Source organism: Gymnogyps californianus, chromosome 1, assembly GCF_018139145.2.
Source record: "Gymnogyps californianus isolate 813 chromosome 1, ASM1813914v2, whole genome shotgun sequence".
Taxonomy (NCBI): Eukaryota; Metazoa; Chordata; class Aves; order Accipitriformes; family Cathartidae; genus Gymnogyps; species Gymnogyps californianus.
Genome location: NC_059471.1, coordinates 58,686,688 through 58,710,038, shown reverse-complemented (window position 1 = coordinate 58,710,038; position 23,351 = coordinate 58,686,688). Strand labels below are relative to the sequence as shown.

The window sequence follows — 23,351 nt, the reverse complement described above, 5'->3', positions numbered from 1 at the left end:
GATGTGTATTTTTGTATGTAATATATAGATTATTTAAACATAGACTATCTTAAAACTGAGATTCACTGAAAAAAGCGTGCTGTATCTTGAATGTAAAATTACAATCATTTGCTATTGAAAAGTATTGATGCTTTAAAAATCAGATCTGTATTGGTAACAGAAGAGGAGCTTCATTTGAAAGAAGGATGGCCTCAGTTTCTGAGAGAAAAGGAAGCGTACTGGTATTTTTGAGAGGTTGTTTCATGCTAAAACCATGTCTGTGTTACAATGTTGCACTGATGATTTTTCTGTGCAGGTAGTACTTCTTCACTCAGTCTTGAATATACTAAGCGACAAGCTATCCCTATTTATGCAAACATTTAAATTAGTGGTACTGCTTATTTGTCAGGGATTTCAAGACTAGGCAGTAAATAAACTCACTGTTTAAAAAAAATAAAATCAGTCATTTGAACTGAAGGCTTGCTTTTTGTAAGTATCAGATGTGTAATCTATTTTTTTAACTTAATTTTCCTTGCAGTTGCACTTTGTAGTTGATCACCAGTTTACGAAAGGATGACGGCATGATCACTATAGTACGGAATGCTTTTGGCGTAGTAACAAAGCAGCTCTTGCTCTGAAGTGCCATGGTTCCTTTGCAGCTCCAAACACTTTGTGTATGTCCCTGTGGGTACGGGCCGATGAACCCATGACTGCGGAATGATTTACCCGTGGTGTTCCGCCCTCGCTGCGCAGGAGGGCTGGGCGGGGGGGGAAGGTAAGAGCGGGCGCCTTGGCACTTAACCGCAAAGTAGCTGGCACGTTGTGCGAGTTCCCGTCCTACTTCGTCCACCCTAACTCCTTCACCTGCCTGTGCTTTTACTGTACTCGTGAAATGTCTCGTTTAGCTCTTACTACTTCACGTGGCGTTCCGTATTATTTTTTAAACGATGTGGTACCAGTTTGTAATAGTTTTCCATCAGCCTTACTTGTAAGGAAACGTATTTTTGCCTTCGAAAACGTCACCATTGGAAGATTATCAGAAGTGCTAATAAGCACAGGTATAATGCAAGGATCAGTACAATCGCAAATCATTTTTGTAAGTAAGTTGCTGGGGAGGAGCTTAAAGTATAGCACAAATCTGCAAGCTTGCTCTTTTTAACTGTATTTTGCAGATGTGCTAGTAGTTGCACTGAGCATATGCAGTAGACAAATTGTACGTAATGGTTTTCTGCCTTCTTTTAAAGCATGATTACAGAGGACAATTAAAGTGTATATCTTGTTTTCTGTAATATTGCTGCCTGTTTATAACCGTGTATTTAAATTTTACTTTTGTCACTCTACACCAACGTAATAAAACTCCTTGTAAACTACATGACCTAGAAATAAAGAAGGAAAAGTTTAATGAAATTTTGCCGTCTGAGTGGTCAGTAAGATGAGATTCGGGGGTCCCCTCCTGCTCCCAGGAGGGGATGCTCTGGTGGGTTTCTAGCTCAGTTATTGCCCACGTGTCAGTAATGGTAAGCAGAAAGTTTATAAATCGGTGTTCAGTTTTTAACTGTAATAATCTCAGAATTTGTACAAGAGAAAACTCTTGTTTAAACTCAAACACCACTTTCTGAGCAAGAATGTTGGGAATATTTTTTTCTGCTGGGGAATTCAGTAAGCTTATATCTCACAGATGGCCTAACCATGTGGGAAGTTGAGTTCTTTTCTTGATTAAGGTTTTTTTTTTTTTATCTACACATTCAAGTGATGGATAGTGTACTGTTTTGGTTAAATATGTGCCGTTCTGTATTACAGTTTGTCCTATAGTAAGACAATGTGCCAATTTACAGATGGCAACGATTTAAAACCCACTTTGCGTTCCCCATCCTGCCAGCCCAGTGAAACTGATGAAGCGCTCACATCGTTGCATTAGCTTAACCCCAAACGTCGCATCCTGAATTACCCATATAACCCAGTGACAAACTGTGTGGCAGCTGCGCTCCTCTAATTGTATTTCATTACTATTTTCTCCTGTTAAAAAATGTGCGTGTGCCACATCATTGCCATTTTTTTTTTCTCTACCAACTTTTCCGTGCCCCCGGGGGAGAGGGGGGATGTTTGTGTGCTCCAGCAACTGGAGTTGTGTATTTGCACATCCATAATTATGCTAGATGTTTTTGTGTGTGGGGTTTTTTTTTTTTTTTTGAGGGAGACCACGTAATTGGTCCTGTGTAAAAAGGAAAAATGCTCAAACCCAGGCTTTTCAGGTCCTGCCTGTTCCTCTGGTTTGTTCGTGGCTGATGGAATGGTGGGATACTGCCCCTGGTTTTGCCTCTAAAACGAGTTTTCCTTGCGAGACCTCTCTTCTCTAGTCAGAGACCTTTATCAAGATTTCTGCAATCACAGCGTGTGTTTCCTGACCTGCCAACTTGTCTTTCAGTCTGTCATTTCTGGCTGGTTTCAGCTGAATTTACAAAGGCACTGAGGTCTCAACAGTGTTTAATTAATTAAATTTTTGTGAAAATACGTAGGCCTGAGGTATATTAAGAAATACTCACGTCTTCAGGAAAGTAAGTTAGACAGCAGAGAAATGAGGGAGCTGCTTAGTCTTGTGGAAAAAAACCCACAGGAGGCCAGGCTTTGCTGATCCCACTGCGTGGCGCAACTTCCTATGGCAATGAAGTTCCTGTTTTGCTTTTATTTGTTCATTAGTTGAAGCCGGCAACTGATTACTCACGGTGAGTAATAACAGTTACAACAAGAGTAAGTCTCCTGGAGTGACCACTTTGAGGGTTTTTCCCACTGCTGAAACATGAGACCGGTGTATTTAGCCGTGGCTACTGACCTGGCACACAGCGACCCTGCATGTCTCCACGCCTCGCTTGATCCGATGGACAGCAGTATGATGTGAATCAGGGTTAAAAATAAGTGGTTATGCATTACAGCTTTCTGGTAAACCATGAGTTTTATTCACACACATAGACTTTAACTGTAAGATATGACCATCAAGACAGTTGCTTTTATTCTCTTACCATTATTTCTGGTTTGGGTTAACCTTGGGACTAAAGAACTAGAAAAATGCTAACAAATGTACTCTGTTTAAATGCCAGCAGTTCGACTGCTTCCATTAAAAAAAAAAAAAAAATCACACTGGTAAAGAAGGAAAAAAGTCTTATTTAAAATCTCTTTTCTGTAGAAAAAAAGATACTATGAAAAGGTGAACATGCTGAATGATGAATCAGGTGGATACGCTGAAGTTGCATCCACAGCCCAGCTAGGTCCCTGCTGTCAACATAAATGAAACATACCTAGAAAAGGTGTTACTGGATTTCAGGAATGGGGGAAAAAAAAAAAAAGCACTTTTCTTTTGAGAGCTCAGAATATACTACTGCAGCAGATGATAGTGTCAATAAAGATTGTATCCCACAAGCCCCAATGATCTAAAATAAAAGTCAGTTTTAGCTGAATTAAGGGTACGGGCCACCATATAATTTCCATTAAAAAAAAAAACAACAAACCTCTTTTGTACTGTTATAGATGATAAAAATTGCAAAGGACCACGTAGGGACCTAGCAGTCAGTTGTAGTTGAAATTGTAGCACAGTGGCGCATAGGCTCCTGCAATAGATGATGTAATATTTATGTGGTGTTCCCTAACTTTTCTCTAGTTCACTTCAGAGAAAAGCTGTCCTATATGTAAAAATGCATATTCAGTAGGCAGCAGTTGTCCTGTTTCCCTTGCCTCCCCTAAAAACCAAACAACCCAAACCAACAGGGGTTCTTAGCATGGCTTGGGAGGGGAGGTTGGCTAGGCATCACATAAATATTTACATAGTTGCAGATAATCTTACAATTGTAGAGTGGAGCTATTAACGCTCCTGCATTAGTAGGTTCAATGGTGGCTTGGGTTTCCTTACTGTTCTGATGCTGAAGTAGAGCTTGTAAGGTTTTGCAGATAGATACTATTTTACAGCTCAGTAATGATTTTTGGGGGGGGGGGGGGTAAGGTCTGTAGCCCTTTACTGCACTTCATAGCACCACAGTGTGTTGTTTCTTCTTCAGCTTTTGTTTTCCCAAGCCCGTAGGCTGCTGTGGGTTGCTGTTAATCTATGCCGAGTTATTTCCCCTTTTCATCATTGTAAAGCTCATCGTTCATGTCCCTGGTCAGTCCTGAAGCACTATGGTTCCTGTACATTATTGGTTCGCTGAGGTTGTTGAATTCACTTGCTTTGGCCCTACAGAGCAGGGTCACAGGCTTGGAACGGGCAAGCCAGTGGGACCTGCCACTGGGAAAAAGTTCTTCAGGTTTTCCTACCGACTTTCTAAGTTTGTCCTCCATTATGTCATAAACGGATAGAGGCGATGCCGTAGGGTAGATGTGAGAATTATATCCGTACTGATAGTCAGGGGAAATAAATAGCTAAGGAAAAAAGCAACTGCAACAAGTTACCTGCCCAGGGCTTTGAAGGTTTCCACACAGCTGAAGGAAGCATGCTGAAATACTTGTTTCCCTGTCAGGTTGGCTTGGATTTGGCCATGGGCACTGCTGCTTGTCGTAAGGGGTCAGGAGCCCACCCTCTTCTTGGATGGAGATACACATGTATCTTTGTTTGGCAGGGGCGGGGAACAGAAAGGAGGCTTTACTGTCTTGAAACAGGAATATGGATGATAGCATTGTGAGGTATTTTATTCCCTTTTGTTGTGAGCAAAGCTGTAAGCCATTCTGTACATCGCACATAGGTAAGCCATTAACAAAGTGAATAGCTAGACAAAGAAAAAGTAGGGGTAGAATTGTCCCAGCTTCATCTCCCGTATCTATATTCAGGCCCCCTCTGCCTAGCACTGTGTTTCCTCAAAGGCCCGTAATGCTGATAATGTGTTTCCAGCATGTTGAACTTCTGTTAATGGAAGTTTTACGTCACCCTCGTGACGAAGTGTTTCTTAAAACAGAAGGAAAAGCATCTAAGCGTAGCAGACGTAGTGCTGCCAGCCTTCCGCGTGGGCCAACAGCTTACCCAAAATACGGTGTTAGCTCAGGTCCAAGTCAGGTATACGAAATGGGTGTTTCCGCTGCCGGTTGTATCTGTCGCTCTCTGTGTACTGAGCACTGGGGGGGAGAGGGACAGACTGAAATTCCAACAAGAAACTGAAAGTCACACTAAGATGCGTAGCAGGCAGGATGAAAACTTGGGGCTTCAGTAGTACCCCCAGCTTAGAGCCATTTAGTTACCGAAACACTCTACAAATCAATCACAAAGAGCTGCGGTTCTCGTAGCATAGAGGTTTTCTTTCAAGTTTGTAAAACAAACAGCAGAATGTCACCACAGCCTTTAATTTCTTCTTGTATATACCATTCACAGTACATTAACAGCCCAAATAATATTGCACTGGATTATTTTAAAAATTTTTCATCTTGCAAGTAGTATTCACTTTTCAGAGCCAACAGATGAACGATTTGGTCAACTTGCACCAAGAAAATGGTTAGATAAGAATCCTATACTTTATTTATACCACGTGGATTTATAACCCCAAAGGGAAATGAGAATGAGCTGTAAACTGTTTCCTTGTTAAAGATAGAAAATTAGTAATTCCTTGCTGATTAAATGTAGAAAGACTGGGGAAAAAAATGAAATCTGAAAGTTATCATCTCATTCCTGTGAGACTGCTTGCTGTATATATAATTATATTCTATACTGTGAAAGTCCATCTACATTTAAAAATCCAGCAGTCTACAGATTAACATGGTAAAAAAAAAATAATATATTTTTATGAAAAGAGAAGAAATAGCGTTTGCCTCAGAGGAGAAAGTTTTCAGATTGTGAAGGCGTCTTTTTTTTTTTAGGTGCAATCTTTGAGGCAACAAAATGTCTTTTGGCATTTGGCACTCTAATAAGGACAATATTTTAATACTGGCACAAGCTAAAAACAGCACAGAATGACAAAATACAAGACATGAAACGAAACGCAGCCACTGGGATGATGGTAAGCTAGTTTGGACACACGGAGAACTTAAACAGTTTTGCTGAGGAATTGTGAAAGTTTCTGCAAAACCATACTTAATTTTTCTTTTCTTTTACCAAATTGTAATTTTTACTAAACTTGGAGGGAGAAAAGAGTTTCAAATGTCCTCTAGAAAATCAGCAGCTGCTGGACAATCAACATGGCGGCTTGCTTAGCCATCAATAGGCGTGAGGCTCTTTATGACTCAGAGCTCGAGTGCGTGAGGCAGAGCTGGTGGCACTTCGGATCACTTCCATCCATCTGTGAGGAGGTACGGGGAGAGACACAAACAAAAGAACGGTCAATTCCCAAGGAAAGATTTCTTGAAAGATTTCGTCTGCGCTATTAGTTGTACACAGTTTTCTTTTCAGTGCCTACGGCAGCATCTTGCTTGCTACTTGTCTCCTAAGTCTATCCGAAGTCGAGAGGCTTTAGATCCAAATGACTGCCAAACACATATATGAAAGGAGGTTTAGAGAGGATAAACAGGGGGGACGGGACCCAAAATTCATGAACTTCGTAGTGCTTTTACTCGTTCTGCAGACACCAAATCTCTCTTTTTCTCCTAGATGGTCCAAGTGATGAGCAGTTGAGATCAACCACTCTTAATTCTAGAGTGAAAAAATGTAATTCAGCTGCAGTTCCTACTTCTTTGTCCTACAACTAAGAAAGGGCTTTTGTCTTTTTTCTGATTGTACTCATTTATTTAATCACCTCTTTCCCACAATTTGCCTTATTTATAGTTTTAGACTGACATGGCTAAAACTTGATAATAGCTTTCCTCAGTAAGAGAGGACAGTAAGATTTTTGACATGTTAATGCTTCGTATAAAAGAGCTAAATTAGTTCCCAGTATGAACAGCCTCAAACCACAATTCAGGAGCAGTAGTGCCTGTTTCCTGGTTCTCCATGTATCTGAAATTCAGCGGGAGGTATAAAAATTACACGCTGAAGTGGCATAAATACATAGTAAGAACAGCCGCTCCTGTGAAAAATGAGAATTTTATTTCAGGTGTGGATTTTCCATCCAGTTGTACTAGAGGGAGTGAAGTTACTCTGAAGAGCTACTGAAAAGTCCGGTGATCTGTTTACATGCTTCCTGAAGTCTGAGACACAGAGCTCCCCGTGCAGCCAGTCTGATCAGTTTTGACTGGGTAATTCCTGTACATAACACAGGTTTTGTAGTGATTACTATTACAGCTACCACATTACCAAAACCAACCACTCGGTTCTAGCATTCTCACGTTTAAAATGTCTTTTAAAGTTTTAAAGGGTTCTTTCTCTAGTTGGGCTGAACTACTTGCCTGTATTACTGAATCAATTTACGAAACTTTGCATCTACTAACCTTGTTCGGAAAAACCAAAAATTTTACAAAATTGCCTCTCACGGAAGACCGACTTACCTTTCAAATGTGTATTCACTTTCAGCCCTGAAGTAGTACACGTGGGATTTGAAATGTAGCTTGAACACATAATCTTTGTGAATGTTTTCAGATTCGGAAGGAATGGTAAGTGAATATCCCAATAAAGGAAGGCTGGCTAAAGGATGATTGTCCTGAAAAGAAATGATGGAAAATCCTGTGAGATCAAATGCCCTTAAGGAAGGAGAGCACATAAGTAAAATGGAAGATAGATACGCACTCATTTAAAGGTCATCATCGCATTTCCACACGTGTGTGGAAAACAATATCAGCTTTATACAATCGCAATGAATTTAATTGGCTGGTAGTTTCAGCTTGCCCATCTTTACAGATCCTTCTCATAAGGATCTGCTGCAGGCTGATCCTATCAGTATTTCCTCATAATGTCTGAAATGTTCCTCATAATGTTGTCTGAAATCTTGGACTTTCACAACTTTCAAATTGACGAACACAAAGCGCCATCATTTGGCATTGGCAGGGCACCACGCGTGTTCATCCTAGGCTTACAAACACCTACTCCTTTAGAAATGTAACGGCCACCCTGCAGGACTCATTGCTTAAGTAAGTCCTTTTACTTAGTCTGACATGTATGAACAAGTAATTCCATTATCCTGCTTATGTGTAGAATATCCTACAATCCATTCTTTTCTTTTTAGTGCAGAAACTCTATCGTTAAGGATTTCTATAGCAATGAAAAGACAACGTAGCAATTGGAATTCTTTTGTGCTTACGCCCTGCTCGAACACAGAGATTCAAAAGTCCAACAGATTCTAGACAGGAAAAGCCTACTTCTGCAGTGCAGTGTTTGCTCAGATGGATTAATCATTGGCCGCTGTTCTCCCTCGTTTGACTTCAGCAAGTGTCTAAGTCAGTATTAAGTTTTTAATTGTAATAATCTAGAATTTGTACAAGGGAAAACTCTTGTTTAAACTCGCACCACAATCTCTGAGCAGTAGTGATATCCATCGTACTTTTTAGGGATGATATGCAGTGTGACTGTTGAAAGTTTCAGGAAACAAGCCCGAGTTCTTCAACTGACAAGACTGAGAACAGGCTCTGCGCCGTGTTCCAGCGGCAGTAAAGGCTGCGTAGCCGTGGCCAGCGCACTTGCTTCTCTCGCCTACAGCATCCGCGACCGGTGCCCGCTTTTCTCTCTGCCGCTGCTTTGAAAAAAACAAAATGTCTTCCCCAGCCACACACACTTTGGGCAGCCTGTTACCTGGTGCGATTTATAGAAGAACATACAGAAGTTGGTGAACACCACCCAAAGCTTCTGCCACCCGTTGCTGTTTTTGAATTTTCTTAGGAGATTTCCAGACAGCTGGTTCTGAAACAGACCAAAAGTAGCCAAATAAAACAGTGAAAGGTACTGGCGGTTTAATTATCGTAAGAAAAACTATCTGCTTTTATCTGGTTGTGTGCAACCTTGTTGTATGTGAAAATGTTTTGGTTGAATGGACGTATTTTTCTTTTTCATTTTTTCTACTACTAAGTAGTACTTTATGTAACATTTTTTTTGTTTGTAGCTGGGTACTTCCAAAAACTTCAAGGTACTACACTTTTTTTTTTTTTTTAATTGAGGTGGCTTTCAGTAATATATTACTAAACATTAGTCTTGTTATCCTAGTCTTGTCTTTGTTCTTTTCAAATGATACTTAAATAGAATAATGGAAACAGAAAATCTGACATGAATTTGTGATGTAAAGGAAAGTTATGACATACTTTAGAATTGCAGATAGAGGTTGAGCTCTCAGTACCCAGTGAGTTCATATGGTAACTTTTCAAAGATTTCAAAAGCAAGGACTGTTAACCTTATTCTTAGCTGGATTTTGGATATTTTAGCAAAAAGGAGGAAGCCGTAACCAGGTACAAGTATTTAACGGCTGGCAGAAGAAACTACTCTTCACTGTGTGAAGATGTAGAGTCCAGCATCATTGTGCCTTGCAAATGAAGGGGAGTTCTCAGTGCATTATTAATTACTTCCCATTCCTTGTAAGGGCTCTCACCTGGATCAAAACAGCTATTTACATCATTCTCATTATATAACGCAGAAGCTAATCACTTAATCAGTAAAGCTTAATAGTCAAAGTCTGGTGGTCCTGATGTATCTACTACAAACGAAACATTCTTGAAAATGTTCTGTTTGCACCAGTCTTGGATATACATTAAAGCCTTTGCTTTAAATCATCCCATTCTTTGTATCTGGACTTCTGCCTCCTTGCCCTAAGTTACAGGTATACTCCTTAATTTTCTGTTACCTCATTACTCTGGAGGATATCATAAAAGGACAGGCTTTGCATTCGGTACCAGCAGACATATGAAATGGAAACAGGCCGCTGATCACTGATCAGTCCAGCAGGTAGGGAAGTACAGTCACTGACAGAGAGAGGATCGTCTACCACGAGAGAGACAGAAAGGAGGGGGAGACACAAAGAAAATAAACGATAATGCTGAAGTGAGAGCCACCAACAGAATGATGTGAGCATGAGCGTAACCTGCCACGCATGGAACAGCAGTGGAGCTGAAGATGTTTTCACAGAACAACGTATGTCTCCAGGGTGTGTTTGGTCTTCGCTGCTTTGTTTGCATTCATTTGAGGCACGGGGAGGAACAAAAATAAGGAACAACGAGCGCTGATATCAGACCAAAAGATTTGCCTAACTAAATATTTTAATCATTAGAATTAGTCACTGGTTTGGTTTATATCTATTTACAATAAGCCCTCTGCTTTAGGGAAAAATATGAGACCTTGTTCCGTGCTGAACTATTCCTCCCTTGCAGGATAGAAGGGTATAAAGAGCAGAAAATCCACCTGCATGGGATTGAAATGAGGCTCTACAGTCAGTGTTTTCTAGTACAGAATAATTTTCTTTGTCATATTTCAGCAATAAACTTGCCTTCTGTTTAAAAACAGAGGGAGTTACACAAACTATGAATATGGTCTGCCCTTGCATCTCTACGTGCTGCATCAGTAGGTCTTCTCTAGAGCAACAGTGGCCCGATGTCTGAGGCCTGCCTCGTGAGTGCAAGTCGACTCAGCTTTAAGATTCCTTCTACCATTTTCATTGAGCATAAATTTCCATCTGATGAGGACTGTGATAAAGTACTCAGAGCTCCCTGGAGACTCTCTTGGGTGAAGGAAGAACACCTAAGCAAGCTTACCACCTCATCCTAAAATCTACACTGAACTAGGAGTCTTCCATTTAAATCTTTGAAAAGTCAATGTCTGCATCTCATCTGTTGAGTACAGAATTAATGAATGTGTATCAAATTGGCTTAGCTGTGATCGGGGGGGGGGGGGGGGGGGGGGGGGGGGGGGGGGGGGGGAAGGATTTTTATTTTGAGGTGGAAAACGCAAATAAAGAAAAAGCAGATGAGACTGAGCAATGAGACAAGGTTCCAGAAAAGATGGCTAGGTAAAGAAAGTACGTTAGTAATACACATAATTAAAACTCTGGCTGCAGCAGCTAAAGACAATATCCTTTCAGCTCGAGCAATGACTTAATGCCTCTGTAACTGAAAGCATTAAGACAGTTTGACCTGCTTTAAATTTTAAAGGGCATCAGCATTTTTTTGGACAGTTACTTCTACGAAAATTACTGCTCTAACTGATTTTACAAAGACGCACTAAGGGAGCGGATACGTGTTTCTTGACTGATGGTTTACGCCATCACTTGAGGATACGGGAGTCAGTTTAATAGGTGTGCCTGAAACTTCCCCAGAAGGAGACAACGGAATAGTGCACTTCTTAAGGAGGAGCAAAAAGGAAATTGTCATTCAAGAGCGAGTCTGGAGCTGCAGTTCAGATCGTTCTGAGGCAGATACCTCCACAGCAATACTAAAGTCGATCATTGAAACACTGGTATTTCTGTGCCAGCAGACGTGCACCGTAGTGTTGCCACGGTGTGGTGACTGACGTTCGAGTGAGGTGCGGGATGCACTGAGGTCGTCCTCAGATTCCTGGTCTACAGTAGTTTCATCAGGAGACTCTATGAAATGCAGGGAAAAAGCATCTTTCTTCCTCTATGCAACAACATATATAATTGGAAAAATTAAACAAATCAATTCTGTCCACAATACTGTGAACTAATTTTAAAACACACTTTTAGAAATAATTTTGGGCAGATGTTAAGTAGATTTTTTTTTTACGTGTTTCTGCAAGTGTTAGAATCAAAGACTAACTACCGTGCTTTGTTGGTGCTTTTAATACCTTCCAAGGACAGGCACTGCCCAAATCTTGTTAAATAGTTCCTGGAATCATTATGCTTAAGTCACTTCTCTATTCAGTGAAACTTTCTGCTAACATCAACAAGAACATTAAAATGGCACATATATAAATATATATCTCTATAAAAATCAACTTCAAATGTATCAGTTTGACCTGTGGCCAGCATTTTTCACCACTTTGCTTAGAAGCAATCACCAATCATACTGATGAAAGTGAATAAAGCCTACTCTCTAGCATTTACTTACTATTGTCAGGTGGGCTGCTAGCCAGTAACTCTGGGGCAGGGCCACTGCTTTTCTCGGCCAGGTCTATTGCCATCTGAATGTCCTCAGTCCATTTGTCCATTTCAGCGCGGGTACTAACAATGAAAATTCAGGTTTTATTCACTTTTATACAGGCTGAAAGCAAACTCTAAGAAACAGTCACAAGCTGAGCTTACTTTTAATTTAAATAAATAAATAAATTCAGACACGAGGTGCTAGGTTTTTTTCCTAATAACTTAGTTTTGGTTCTGACTTGCACAATTGCCACTGTATTTTGTCCCATTAACTTTTTTTTTTTTTTTTTTTTGGAAAACAAGTGGCTTTCACAAAAGAATATACCTTTGAAATTGTTTTAGGAGCAAATCCAAACAAAATGACACCTCTCTGCTTTTCTCTGTCCCACTGTGAAAGCTGCAGAGAAATACAGTTTACATGTGTATGTTGTCTCCACTGAATTACCTTGCAGCAACAACGATGGACTGGTGTTGACCTCGTAGTGTTAGACAATGAGGAACCCCCCATTCCTCTTCACTTTCTTCTATCTGAGAGATAAAAGCCCAAAGGCAGTCAGATTGCAGGAAGCGCCTATTTCTTAAGGTGAAACAGTGAACTGAGCAAGCTTTTACCAATGGGGAAAAGACAACTAGGAGAAATGCTCACAAACAACAATTTCGAGGTAGGTATTGAGAAAAAAATAGTGGCTTGCAAGTTGGAAAAACAGTAAGTTAGTTCTGCAATAAATTCTTAAACCAAAAGCATGGCTTTGTCTGCTTTGTGTCAAAAAAAAAAAGGGAAAATAGTGGTATTTTTATCAGAAGAGTGATTCATCATACAAAAGGATATGTTAATGGCTGGGAGTGCTCTGGACACTGCAGCATAACATAGTTCTGTTGTGAACAAGTCCATGCCAAATGGACATCAGTAATTGAGCAGATTCCTAGAAACGCCAGATAAAACTTGAAGCCACACAGGTGTTTAGAGAAATTCAGTTACTGTGGTAGTGATTATCTAACTCGATCCTCAGGAAAACAGTATGGAATAGATACAAACCCATGAGAAGTTCCAATGAAAATAATGGGGGGAATGAAAGTGTTTTGAAACTAGCAAAAATATTTTTGAAATCATTTAAGAAGAAGAGGTAACTAGGTGCTATTGGCTCGAATTGGCTGTTTTCCAGAAGAACTGCAACAGGAGCTCCAAATGAAATATTGCTGCCAGTTTCCCACTACTTCGGTTTTAAGATACAGAGCTGAAAACATTAGGAAATGGGTTTTTATAGAAATTAGATTGTCGCTACTGTTTACTTGCCTTGCGCAGTGTGTCCATAAGCAATTGGTGATGAATTACTCATAAGAACCATGGTCAAATTTATGGTTTAAAAAAATAAAGAACCCATCTCACAAAAAGTTTGCATTATGAGGAAGCTGCCCCTAAAAATGCCTTCCCCCCCTCCCCCCCTTTTGCTATGTAATCACCTTTGTGTAGAAGGCTACATGAACACATGTCAAACCCAACACAGCCCCATCAGGCACTGCAGAATGTAACCACAACTTCTCTGAATCAGAGAACAGCCCTTTGCTGCTGCTTTCAGTCCAGCAGAAATTCATCAAGCAATTAGATGGGACCACAAATGGCCATTTAAGCATGAATCCGTTAAGTTCTCACAATACTTACTGTCATGCCATACAGTGGAAGATGCCCGTGGACTTTAAACTGATTTGATGCTGTCAGGCCTCTACTTGTGTACAACAAGATATCGTTAAACTAAAAAGCAAGAATAAGCATTATTAGAATGATGTCGGCATGTATGTATGCAGAAAAAAAAACCCAGAATGATAATACAGGAAAGCTAGCCAGTACTGGCTGACTATTTATATGGCAGTCCTAATGCATGTATCCAAAATATTGGCTTCCACAATATTCCAGTACCCAGTATTAGCACCTGTTATTTTCCCTGCCTTCCTTCCCAGCTAGTCTCAGGCACGTTCCCACAATTTTCCACGGATATCTTCCGACGCCTTCTAATATTCCCTTTGTGATCTCTGGGTCAGAACTAACAAGCCACAACAGCAGTGAAACCCATAGTACATTTCAGCCTCTGCTGCACTTTGAAGCTATGGAAGATAAGTGTGTTTCACCAATATTTTCTTCTGATTTGTGTGGAAAGATAAGCAAGCAGGCCCGAGAGAGGTGTGTCCAACTTAACTTGTATGAAGTAAGTGGCTATCCACTACTCCCCACATTCAGAAGGAAGCTGGGAGACCTGTTTTAAGGTAGATGGCTTTAGGTTAGAAATATCCAGGTGAAGAGACTGAGTATCTCAATTTGTAGAGCTTCCTGCATGTAACAGCAGTTGTCGAAAGCACGTCAAATGACTGCCTGCATTTTGTTGCCATAAAATAAACGGCATATTTTCACTGTGCCACCTGGGTCAAAGGATGTTTTCTTCAAACCAGACAGTTGCATCAAGAAAATCATGCTCTGTGGTGTGAAACAGAGCTCTCACCGCAGACATCTACAATCCAATAGCAATAATTCACAAAGCTATGTGGATCAGCCACTAGAGGGGGATTTAATTTTGCCAATCATTACACATGTATTCGGAGACCCAGAACACTGACCCAGGATTTTACCTCCAAAAAGATTCTGGTGCTTGAGACAGACCAAAGACAACTTTGACAGTGCAAGCAACTGACTTGAGAGTCTAGTCTCAACTTTTTAATGTTTTATACAGGTATAATATCGAGGCATCATCTGGTAACAAGATTTGTGGTATGCAAGAAAACATGCACCATATTCATTAGGCTTCCTCTTTAGTGCCTTTAAAGGCAGAGGATAATCCTACCCAGGTAGATTTAGCGGTTATAACTCTGGCTCATTTGAAAGATTAAATGTCAAACATCTCGTAAAACCTAGCACTCTCACAATCTTTTCTACACACCCACTGTCTTCACGTTTTGCATACAATAAGTCAAGGAAGTATTTTCCTGCCACACTGCACTGACTCTTTAAAGTTTTGCCCTGTAACACTGGACTAGAAAATCTATGCGCTCTGCTGGGCATCCCAGTGCCCCGGCACCAAGGGCTCAGCAGCAGCAGGATGGGGAGCTTGGGAGCAAGTCAGCTGGCCGGGAAGAAAAGAGAGGAGGAACCATCTGGTCAGCTCTTGTGGACTGGAGTCCGAGTGGGATCACCGTAACCTGAAAATGCTGTGAGTGATGGTGGGAGGAGATAACCTTTCCTAGTGCAAGAGCTGCAAAAGGTATCTCCACGTAAAGGCAGGTCCATCAACATGCTGGGCGCTCGTGGGCTGAAACCGGATGGTTTGTAGAGAAACTTGGTTCTGTAATGTGTCCTGAGAGCATTATGTGGATTATCGTTCATATCACCAGGAGTTACTCTTTATCTTCTTTTCTGGATATGATCACTAACCCTGGTGCCACTTTTCATTTTATAATGACTCTGCTTTTATTTAAGACAATGTGCTAGGAGGTATTATTTTATCATTATATTCACAGTGTCATATAAAAATAAATAGTTTTATCTTTGTAAGAAGCAGTTACAAAGAGAATATTGGGTTTGGACAGAAATGTAAGTTCTTAACAACCAGCTACACAGGTGATGTATTATGTTAACTTAAATAAGGCTGTTTAAAAATACTTAGTGTAATTCACAATTCGAGTCTAACAGTATGTCTAATAGTTGCCTGTAGTTACATTTCATTATATAAAGAAAAACTGTCTTCTTGCTTACCAGAAAGAACATCCGTTGCTGTAAACCTTTTCCAGACAACTTACTAAGACTGCCCAGTCTAATGAATTCCTGTGGGAAACAAACACAAAACAAACATGTATCATCTTCTGCAAAAATGATGACGATTTTTTATTATGCAAACATAAATATGACTGCTTGGTCATAGGACTGACTTGACTATCAGTCACCAAGACTTTTTATTTTATTAAATATGTTAAAAATCTTATTTATAGGATAATTTCTTTCCATTCATAACTGTCTTTAGGATAAATTCCTTCATAATCTTTCATTCATTCTAAGAAAATTCAGCTAAGCAAAATTTTCTTTACCTAACATTGATTCCTTCAGACGGCTCCCTCTCACCAGTTTTGAATGAGTATTTTTCATGGTACAAATGATGTAAAAACTAACAATAAGTTAGCCTGCATGTTATTGGTTAGCCACCGGTAAGCTTCTGTTGTGCATATGGCATATGCAGCTCTTCACTGAGACGTAAAATCAGCTACACAAATCAACGTCACCATCAGCAGCAGAAAAAGAAGGAAATTTGTCTGGCAGTGAGAGTTATCCTAGTACCATCCATGTCATATAATACAGAACATTAATTCAGATCAAACTGTTTAAGAATGTTTAGGGATGGAATTACAGGAAAAGTAGCACATCTGAAACTTTCAAAATGCTGGATTTCCTGGGCTTACTGTGAACTATACTGTAACTCACCCTTCCACTTACCGGAAACCCATGAAAATACCATTTTTCAGTCACTTCCTCCAGCTTCTGCCAAGAGGTTTATATTTATTTATTACAGTCTTTCTAAGGTCATTCTACTCATAACTGTGCATGTAAAAGGCATATAAAGCATCAGAATCACCTGCAGCTTACAAATAAACTGGCTAAGACTGATCTGTTCAGAGAGACACTCTGGTCGCCTTAGGGTTGCTGTGATGCGTCCAGTCCCTGTACCTGCATTGCATAAGGGCTAAGGGGTGGAAAAAGTGGCTAGAGGTGGTTATCCCTGTATCACGGTAAGGTCGTGTTACCAGAGAGGCCAGTGGAAGCTGCTGTCAGCCACCAAGGAATATTAATCACAATTACTATTTATATGGTACCACCTAATAGTCACTAGCAGGCTTAGCACCACCACAGCAAGCGCTGTGTGAACACACGAATCAAGAGCTGCAGGTCGTTGCAATCTGCAAGCACAACCGACCACGGGATGTTTTAACATCCAATATAGGAACCAGCTCAGTGGCAGCAGAGACCCCAGTCTGGGACAACGTGAAGAGGATGGTTACCTACAAGCCTCCTTTAGGACAGCTGAATCACTAGCCTAACATGAGACTTCTCCTCTGAGACGTGGAGTTAGGCCACCTTCGGGTAAACCCAGCCATGGGTGACAGTGGCATTTGCCTCCCAGCCCGGCCTGCACCCGGGCAGGGACTTCAGTTGGAGCCAGAAGAGCAGCCAAAGGGCTGGAAGCAGCAACATCCTGGGCATGTGCCAGAGCATGGTGGCCAATGCTTTTTGCCTTAGCAGGCAAACAACTTCTGCCCCCGGTCTGCCTTTTTCTTGAACTTCCTAGGACAGGAAGACTGCTCTGTCTTTAAATAGAATAGGGTAGCAGAAATACCCGATGACAGCATTTAATTTCACGTGACGGAGAGATGCACGGGCTGTGAAATGTCCTGAGGGGCTTGCCAAGGAAGCGAATGGTCTGTGGATCGCTGGAAGGAGGCATGAGCCGTGGCGGCTGCTTGGGAGACAGGGAAGAGGCAAAGTGAGGGAGCGGGGAACAGCCTCAAATCCAGAAATACCTGTGCTCGGCACTGCCTTCCCAATGGCACATCAACTTCAAACCCCTTTTTCTAAATGTTTGAATCCTTAAAGGAACTAGACCCTAGAGAGGTCAGCAAGCTGCCTCTCTGCCACAACCCCGCTGTGGCACTAGACACAGACACGGCATGGCAAGCAGGCCCCAGGCCGCGGCTCTCGCTGAGCAGTGGTCCGGCCATCCTGCGGCAGTGCATCAGGGCTGGACGGCCAGGCTGCAGGGCAAGTTCAAGCGCTGCCGTATTTGCAGTTCAATGCAAAACCCATCTTGTTTCCCAGGCTGTTTCCCAGAAATGCATAAGGGGCAAGAACAGTCTAGCGATGCATTTTCCCCGGCATTTCAGTTGCCGCAAGTACTGTTTTTGTGTATTACACACACAAGTCAGGGGGGTGGGGAGGAAATTACTTCAACAACAGACAACTCTCAAGTTTGCATGCACAGATACATGCACCTAGAAAAGTAAAAAAGGCTACAAATATTACATTGAGGCTCGTTTATTCTGAAATAAGCCTCCATTTTTAAAAAAGCATGACAAGTAAGAAAGAGATGTTGGTATTTTTATAACACAACTAAAAGTGGTTACTTAAGGCAACACTGTCTCAAAAATTATTGCCTAATGTTACATATAGCCTAAAGAGACTGCTCATCCCCAGGGCCATGAGTTTCAAAGCTAGGCATTGTGAAAGGGCTCAAGGTCCTCCAGCACAAATGTCTTACTTTCCTTTAATCTGCCATGCTCTAGCATCGAGAGTTCGGAAAAAAAAAAATTAAGGGCAGCAAGAAATGAGGAAATATGCAACTGCTCAAGCTCTGAATGCTGTGATAAATATTACATTTTTACCACCTCTGTTGTAATAGATGTTTGGAATTGCCTACAACCGTCCAAATCTATACATAAGATAAACCTAATAAAATCAGTAAAAAGGTAATAAAGATGACTGCGTCTTCCCACTTTAAAGGCTGCTGTTTTCTATGGTATTATTATGTTTACTTTTGACAGTTTTTGGTGAGAGAAAAAGGTTTGTATGAGGAAAGGCAATTTCATAGCTGCTCCTAATAAACAAGTTTCTAAAACATACCTAATGCTTTGAAATTGTATCAGACCTTGATCATAACTCTGCTACTTACCCTTCCTGGGATCACGAGATTGTCTATGCCTATCAAGTCTTTCTTGAGTTCATGCAGCTTCTGGAAGTTCTCCATCTTTATCATATTGCCATGGAGCTGAGCCACCATTTCAGAAATCTCAGCCAAAGCAGCTAGATGGACAAAACCATAAAATGCTTATTAAAAATTTACAAGGATGTTCAAAAAGAAAGATGGCTTTTGTCTGCAGCACTCAGCTAATGAACATCACCCTTCTTGTGTTACCGTTCTCCTTCACAGTGTAAAGCTACTCAGGAAGACTAAAAACTGCACAAACTCTGAACATCATCTTATGGAGTGGAGGGGAGAGGGTGGAGTGTTGTAATGAACAGTCTATTTCCTCAACCAAAAGTTTGCTCTATTTTAGCCACAGGAACGTCGTAGGAAATACCTGAGTCAATTCAGAGCATCAATGAATGGGTTCTCCTAAAGGACTTAATTTCCTGCATCTCCAATTAATCTAGGGATCTTCTCTATGCTTGAAAATAAATGCAATTTTCCCCTTGCCTGCAGCACACTGGGTCAGGTCCATATTTGAAAACACCAGGAAATGGCAGTGTCATTTATTGTATCATTTCAGATGGCAAACACAGTAATCTTGGGGTTTGTCCTCAGTCCCAGCAATGAGAACAACCAAAAGGGCTGCATGTTGCTGAGTCGCATCACAGCTCTACTTCGTTCTCTCCAAAGACACTACCAACAATGAGTGACCTAACACCTCGCAGTGATTTTCCTAAGGAAAATCTCCATTGTCGAAGGGGATTATTGCTGTGTAAAGAAGGATCAGGTGGGATACAGGCGGAAGCAGGCACTACAAAGTCCCACTCTGCGGCAGCAGAAGCCAAATGAAGTGTAGGCTGCTGCTGGTCTGCTTTTCATGTCTTGTCTTTTTGCTGTGCCAAGACAACTAAGCTGAAAATCACTTCACCACTTGATCTTTTCCAGGGGACCAGCTCATGGACTGGCTCCCTGTGCCACCACGTATGCGAGCACCAACGCTGATACACCTGAATGGACGGGCACTCTCTGAATGGGCCAAACACGCTGACTGACTTTAGTGCCAGAAGAGCAGTTAGAGCCGTTTGTGCTAAAAAACATACAGTCCAGGGAACAGTAAGAGTGGTTCTTTCTTCCTTCTTACATCATTGCTCAGTGCACAGTTCATCCACCTGTTAGTGGGAGCCCTGTGCTCTCTGCTGGGATTCACATCCACATCTCCCATTTTTATTGCTTCCTTCACGCTCTGACCTTTAACAAAAATCTGCAAACACCTTAGTAAGACACTGATCCCAGAGTGATGGTGTCTCTGAGTCACATTGTCCTTCTCATGCGCTCTTATTTTCACCCCTGAATCCTGTGTTCTTATCCATTTCAAAAGTGGAATCAAACCTTGATGGCGGCAGCACTCTCTGGGGAGGTGCGAATGGACACATCATCCCCATCATCTAGCCTGGGCTAAAAGAAATGAAGGCACTACTCGCTGCATTCCTTGAGATCATTCCGGCAGTAGCTCCATTTAGGCAAACGTCTGTGTCACACAGCACTTCAGTGCCACAGACCTCTGTGGCATTTCCTACTGCTACAGGTCAAGTTACCTCCGCATTTTGTGCATTGCCTGCTGTGGGTCTCATCGCACGGCATCCAAGGGAACTTAGCCAGCTAACTCAGCTAGCACCTTACAGCTGGGAGCAGTCATGCCAACCACTGCCCCCTGCCCAATTCCTTCCATACTGAGTGGTAACTATAGATAATACTGTTATCTTTAAATGTAGATAGCTTACAACGGGGTGGGGGACCGGGCTAAGAAAGGAGGAAAACAAATCATCAAAAAGAAATAGCAGGCAGTGAGTTCAGACTACAGGAGGAAAATTTCTTCACATTGGAAAAAAACATGTTGGCAGCTTTGAGTTCCTGAAGCAAATAATGGAAATGGTAATAGAACAAACTGTATGTCTGGAAAAATAACACATAAAGACAAATAACACTTAAAGACATAATAACAGCAGCCATACTGGGTCAGACCAAGGGTTCACCTGGGCCAATATTCTGTGTTCCTAGCGGATCTCTAGGGAAAGCTAGGAACAAGACAAGCACATATGGTACGTTCCCTGCACTCTCTCCCAACCTCCCAACTGTTTTCAGTTCAAGCAACTTCCTGAACTGCATGTCACTTCTGTGTGTTTAATAACTCCCAGCTGATTTCTCTTCCAAGTGCTTGTCCAGACAGTGGCATAATGTGCATACAAAATAATCCTGCCATTTCTGGTCTTCTGAGTACTGAATTTTGCAACTCAATCCTCTTTCAATTCTTAAAAAAAGAGATTTTTTTTTTGTCCAGCCATGCACTTCTAACGGATTTGGATGCCATTCCCCAGCTCCACGAATTGGTGTCTTTTCTCTTACTTACCTCTTGAATCCCTGAAGTCCACGTGGCTTGGTGGGTAGTGTTTGCAAAGCCTCTCCATTATCTGCTTGTAGTGCATAAGCCTGTGTAAAGGTCTGAGAAGGAAGGTATTGAGAGGCAAGTAGCAGACTTTCTGTAGCTCAAAATCTCTGCAAAAGGTCTCCAGCTTGCGAGAGTTCTTGATCCCGTTCTCCAACTCCATTAAAATCTCATTGTGCTTCCACAGGTGAATTGTCAGTTGCTTATATGCACAAAGAAAAGAGCATGTGGTAGAGCTCTTAGCAATCACTGTGAGACATGACTCAGCCCAAACTTATTCCAATAAAAAATCCAACTAGCATAGCAGTTGGGATTTTGCAAACAAAATCACTGTACAACACAATCGCTCTGATATTCACTTGAAAAGGAGAAATGGCATTACTCGTTTGAAGTACACACCCCCATCCCCTCTGCATTCCCTGTAAAACAAAAGTACATGAGTAAACAAAACTAAGTCTCAGATCAGTGAGAAATCCAAAGGCAAGGAGATGACATGAACATAGCTCATGCAAGTAGGTGCAACAGGGAGAGAGCCAGACAATGCGAACGCAGAGCTAGGAAACAGAATGGGATTTTCTAGGAGGATGAAGGGATTTAGTTGCCCCAGTTCCCTTAGGTGCTTTCGGGGAACTGAGATGCAGGCAAACAGACTTCTAGCTTCTGCTCCCGTTAGTAACGAGAAGCTGCATCTCCTGGGAATCCGAACAAACACAAAAATAGAGGCGCTGTTCAACAGAAATGGGTACGTTAGAGTTCTTCATCCTTGGATTACACCCTCTTCTCCTTAGTGCAGTCTCTAAGATGATCCCACTGGCAGCAGGGGAGTTACGCACCAGCAAGTGAATGAGGTTTGTATGAAATACGTCACTTCATTTAGGTCTCAGTATCACAGACATTCACGAGTCCCATTTAAAACAATTCAGCAGTATTTTTTTGAACAATTAACACAGGGGCTTCATTTGTGTTTTGCAAAAGGTAAACTGATTCTTCAGGATGCACAGAGCTTCCCTGAGCAGCCAAATAAAGTCTCCCAGTACCTGGTAGAATATTAACCAGCAACAAAAAGAAATTGAATGTGTATGTTGAATGGACTTGAGAAGATAGTTTGGCTTAAACTAAAGCTTGTGCTTTTTGACACATTTCCAATCAACTCCCTCTCTCCTGTGATTTGTGACATCTTTTCCAGAAACATACCTTCCCTACAGCCAAGCCGCTTCTTCCATACACTGCATATTCATTTTACAAGCCTGTAACTCAGGCAAAGACACAGCAGACCCTCTGGACTACTACAGAGGCTGCCCACTAATTACTTGCTCTTAACTTCTTTCCTATGTTAATTAAACAAGGAGTGTCAGTTTTCAGGTCTTTTAACAGGTCTCATGATAAATATGCAGAATTTTAGCTAATTTCATTGTTTCTTGTGCAGTTCTTTAAGTCAAACTGAGTTTTGCCTCTTTCCTCTGCATATCTGTGCTTATCAGTGGTGGCGGATCTCAAAGCAAACAAAGAAAATCCTCTAATGGGAAAGGGAGAATAGCAAAGGTGAAAGCACGCCGACAGGTCTAAGTTACAGTGAGGACTGTATGCTGCCTTTAGAGTAGTGCCACAGAAGGACCTGCAGACAGTGAAGGACAGACAATTTAATGTTGCAAGGTACCAAGAGCAGGAGCAGAGTCTGTCAGAAGCTCTCTGGGATTCCAAAAACTGTTTGTGAAAAGGTGAATGCTTCTTGAGAGCAGGGATGGAGGTAGAAAAGTCCCCTCTGCGTTTCTTCCAAAGCATCTGAATTGTGTCTTGAGGGGAAAAAGCAGTTCCTGCTAAGTACACTGCAGAAAGGGTAAGGCTGCCTTATTGGTGACAAAGCTGTCTACGTTGGGGACTGTAAAACAAGATTTCTATGTTCCCTTTTTCTCATTTGCTGTATAATCACTTGCACGTCACTTAACCTCTCTTCATCTCTCTCTGTCCTTCTGAAAGGTAAGCCTAGTACTAACTAACATCTCAGGAGAGCTGTAAAAATTACACTGCCCTTTCCTTCAGCCAAGGACTCAAGGCTGCTCCATTTACGAACTGCAGAATGCCGAAGTGGCAATCACCAAGGAAAGATTTGTCGGATAGTTTTGAAAGCACTTTGAGATCCACATGCCGAAGGTGCAGTGCCATGTTTTGCCACACACTGACCTGGATGCATAGCTACATTAATAAGGTGAGCTGTGTGTTATCCATCCATACTGTAAAAGCCCATAGGGTTTTCACAGGCTCCCGTGCCTGCCTTCCACGCTGTTTGTTCAGTAACACAGTAAC

At 41.5% G+C, this 23,351-nt stretch overlaps 1 protein-coding gene across 4 annotated transcripts in view; it reads right to left on the bottom strand.

Moving 5' to 3' along the window:
• Positions 1-5,276: 5,276 nt before the first annotated feature.
• The window catches only part of FARP1 (FERM, ARH/RhoGEF and pleckstrin domain protein 1), a 217,510-nt gene continuing 199,435 nt past the window's right edge, over positions 5,277-23,351 (bottom strand). For all 4 annotated transcript variants that reach the window (XM_050890909.1, XM_050890915.1, XM_050890923.1 and 1 more), the window contains exons 18-27: positions 21,012-21,249; positions 18,587-18,717; positions 15,628-15,696; positions 13,549-13,638; positions 12,334-12,416; positions 11,857-11,969; positions 11,209-11,372; positions 8,603-8,710; positions 7,366-7,517; positions 5,277-6,224 (exon numbers count right to left, since the gene is read on the bottom strand). In XM_050890909.1, coding sequence (XP_050746866.1) covers positions 6,143-6,224; positions 7,366-7,517; positions 8,603-8,710; positions 11,209-11,372; positions 11,857-11,969; positions 12,334-12,416; positions 13,549-13,638; positions 15,628-15,696; positions 18,587-18,717; positions 21,012-21,249 — 1,230 coding nt within the window. In that variant the 3' untranslated portion in view covers positions 5,277-6,142. The remainder of the gene's footprint in view (positions 6,225-7,365; positions 7,518-8,602; positions 8,711-11,208; positions 11,373-11,856; positions 11,970-12,333; positions 12,417-13,548; positions 13,639-15,627; positions 15,697-18,586; positions 18,718-21,011; positions 21,250-23,351) is intronic.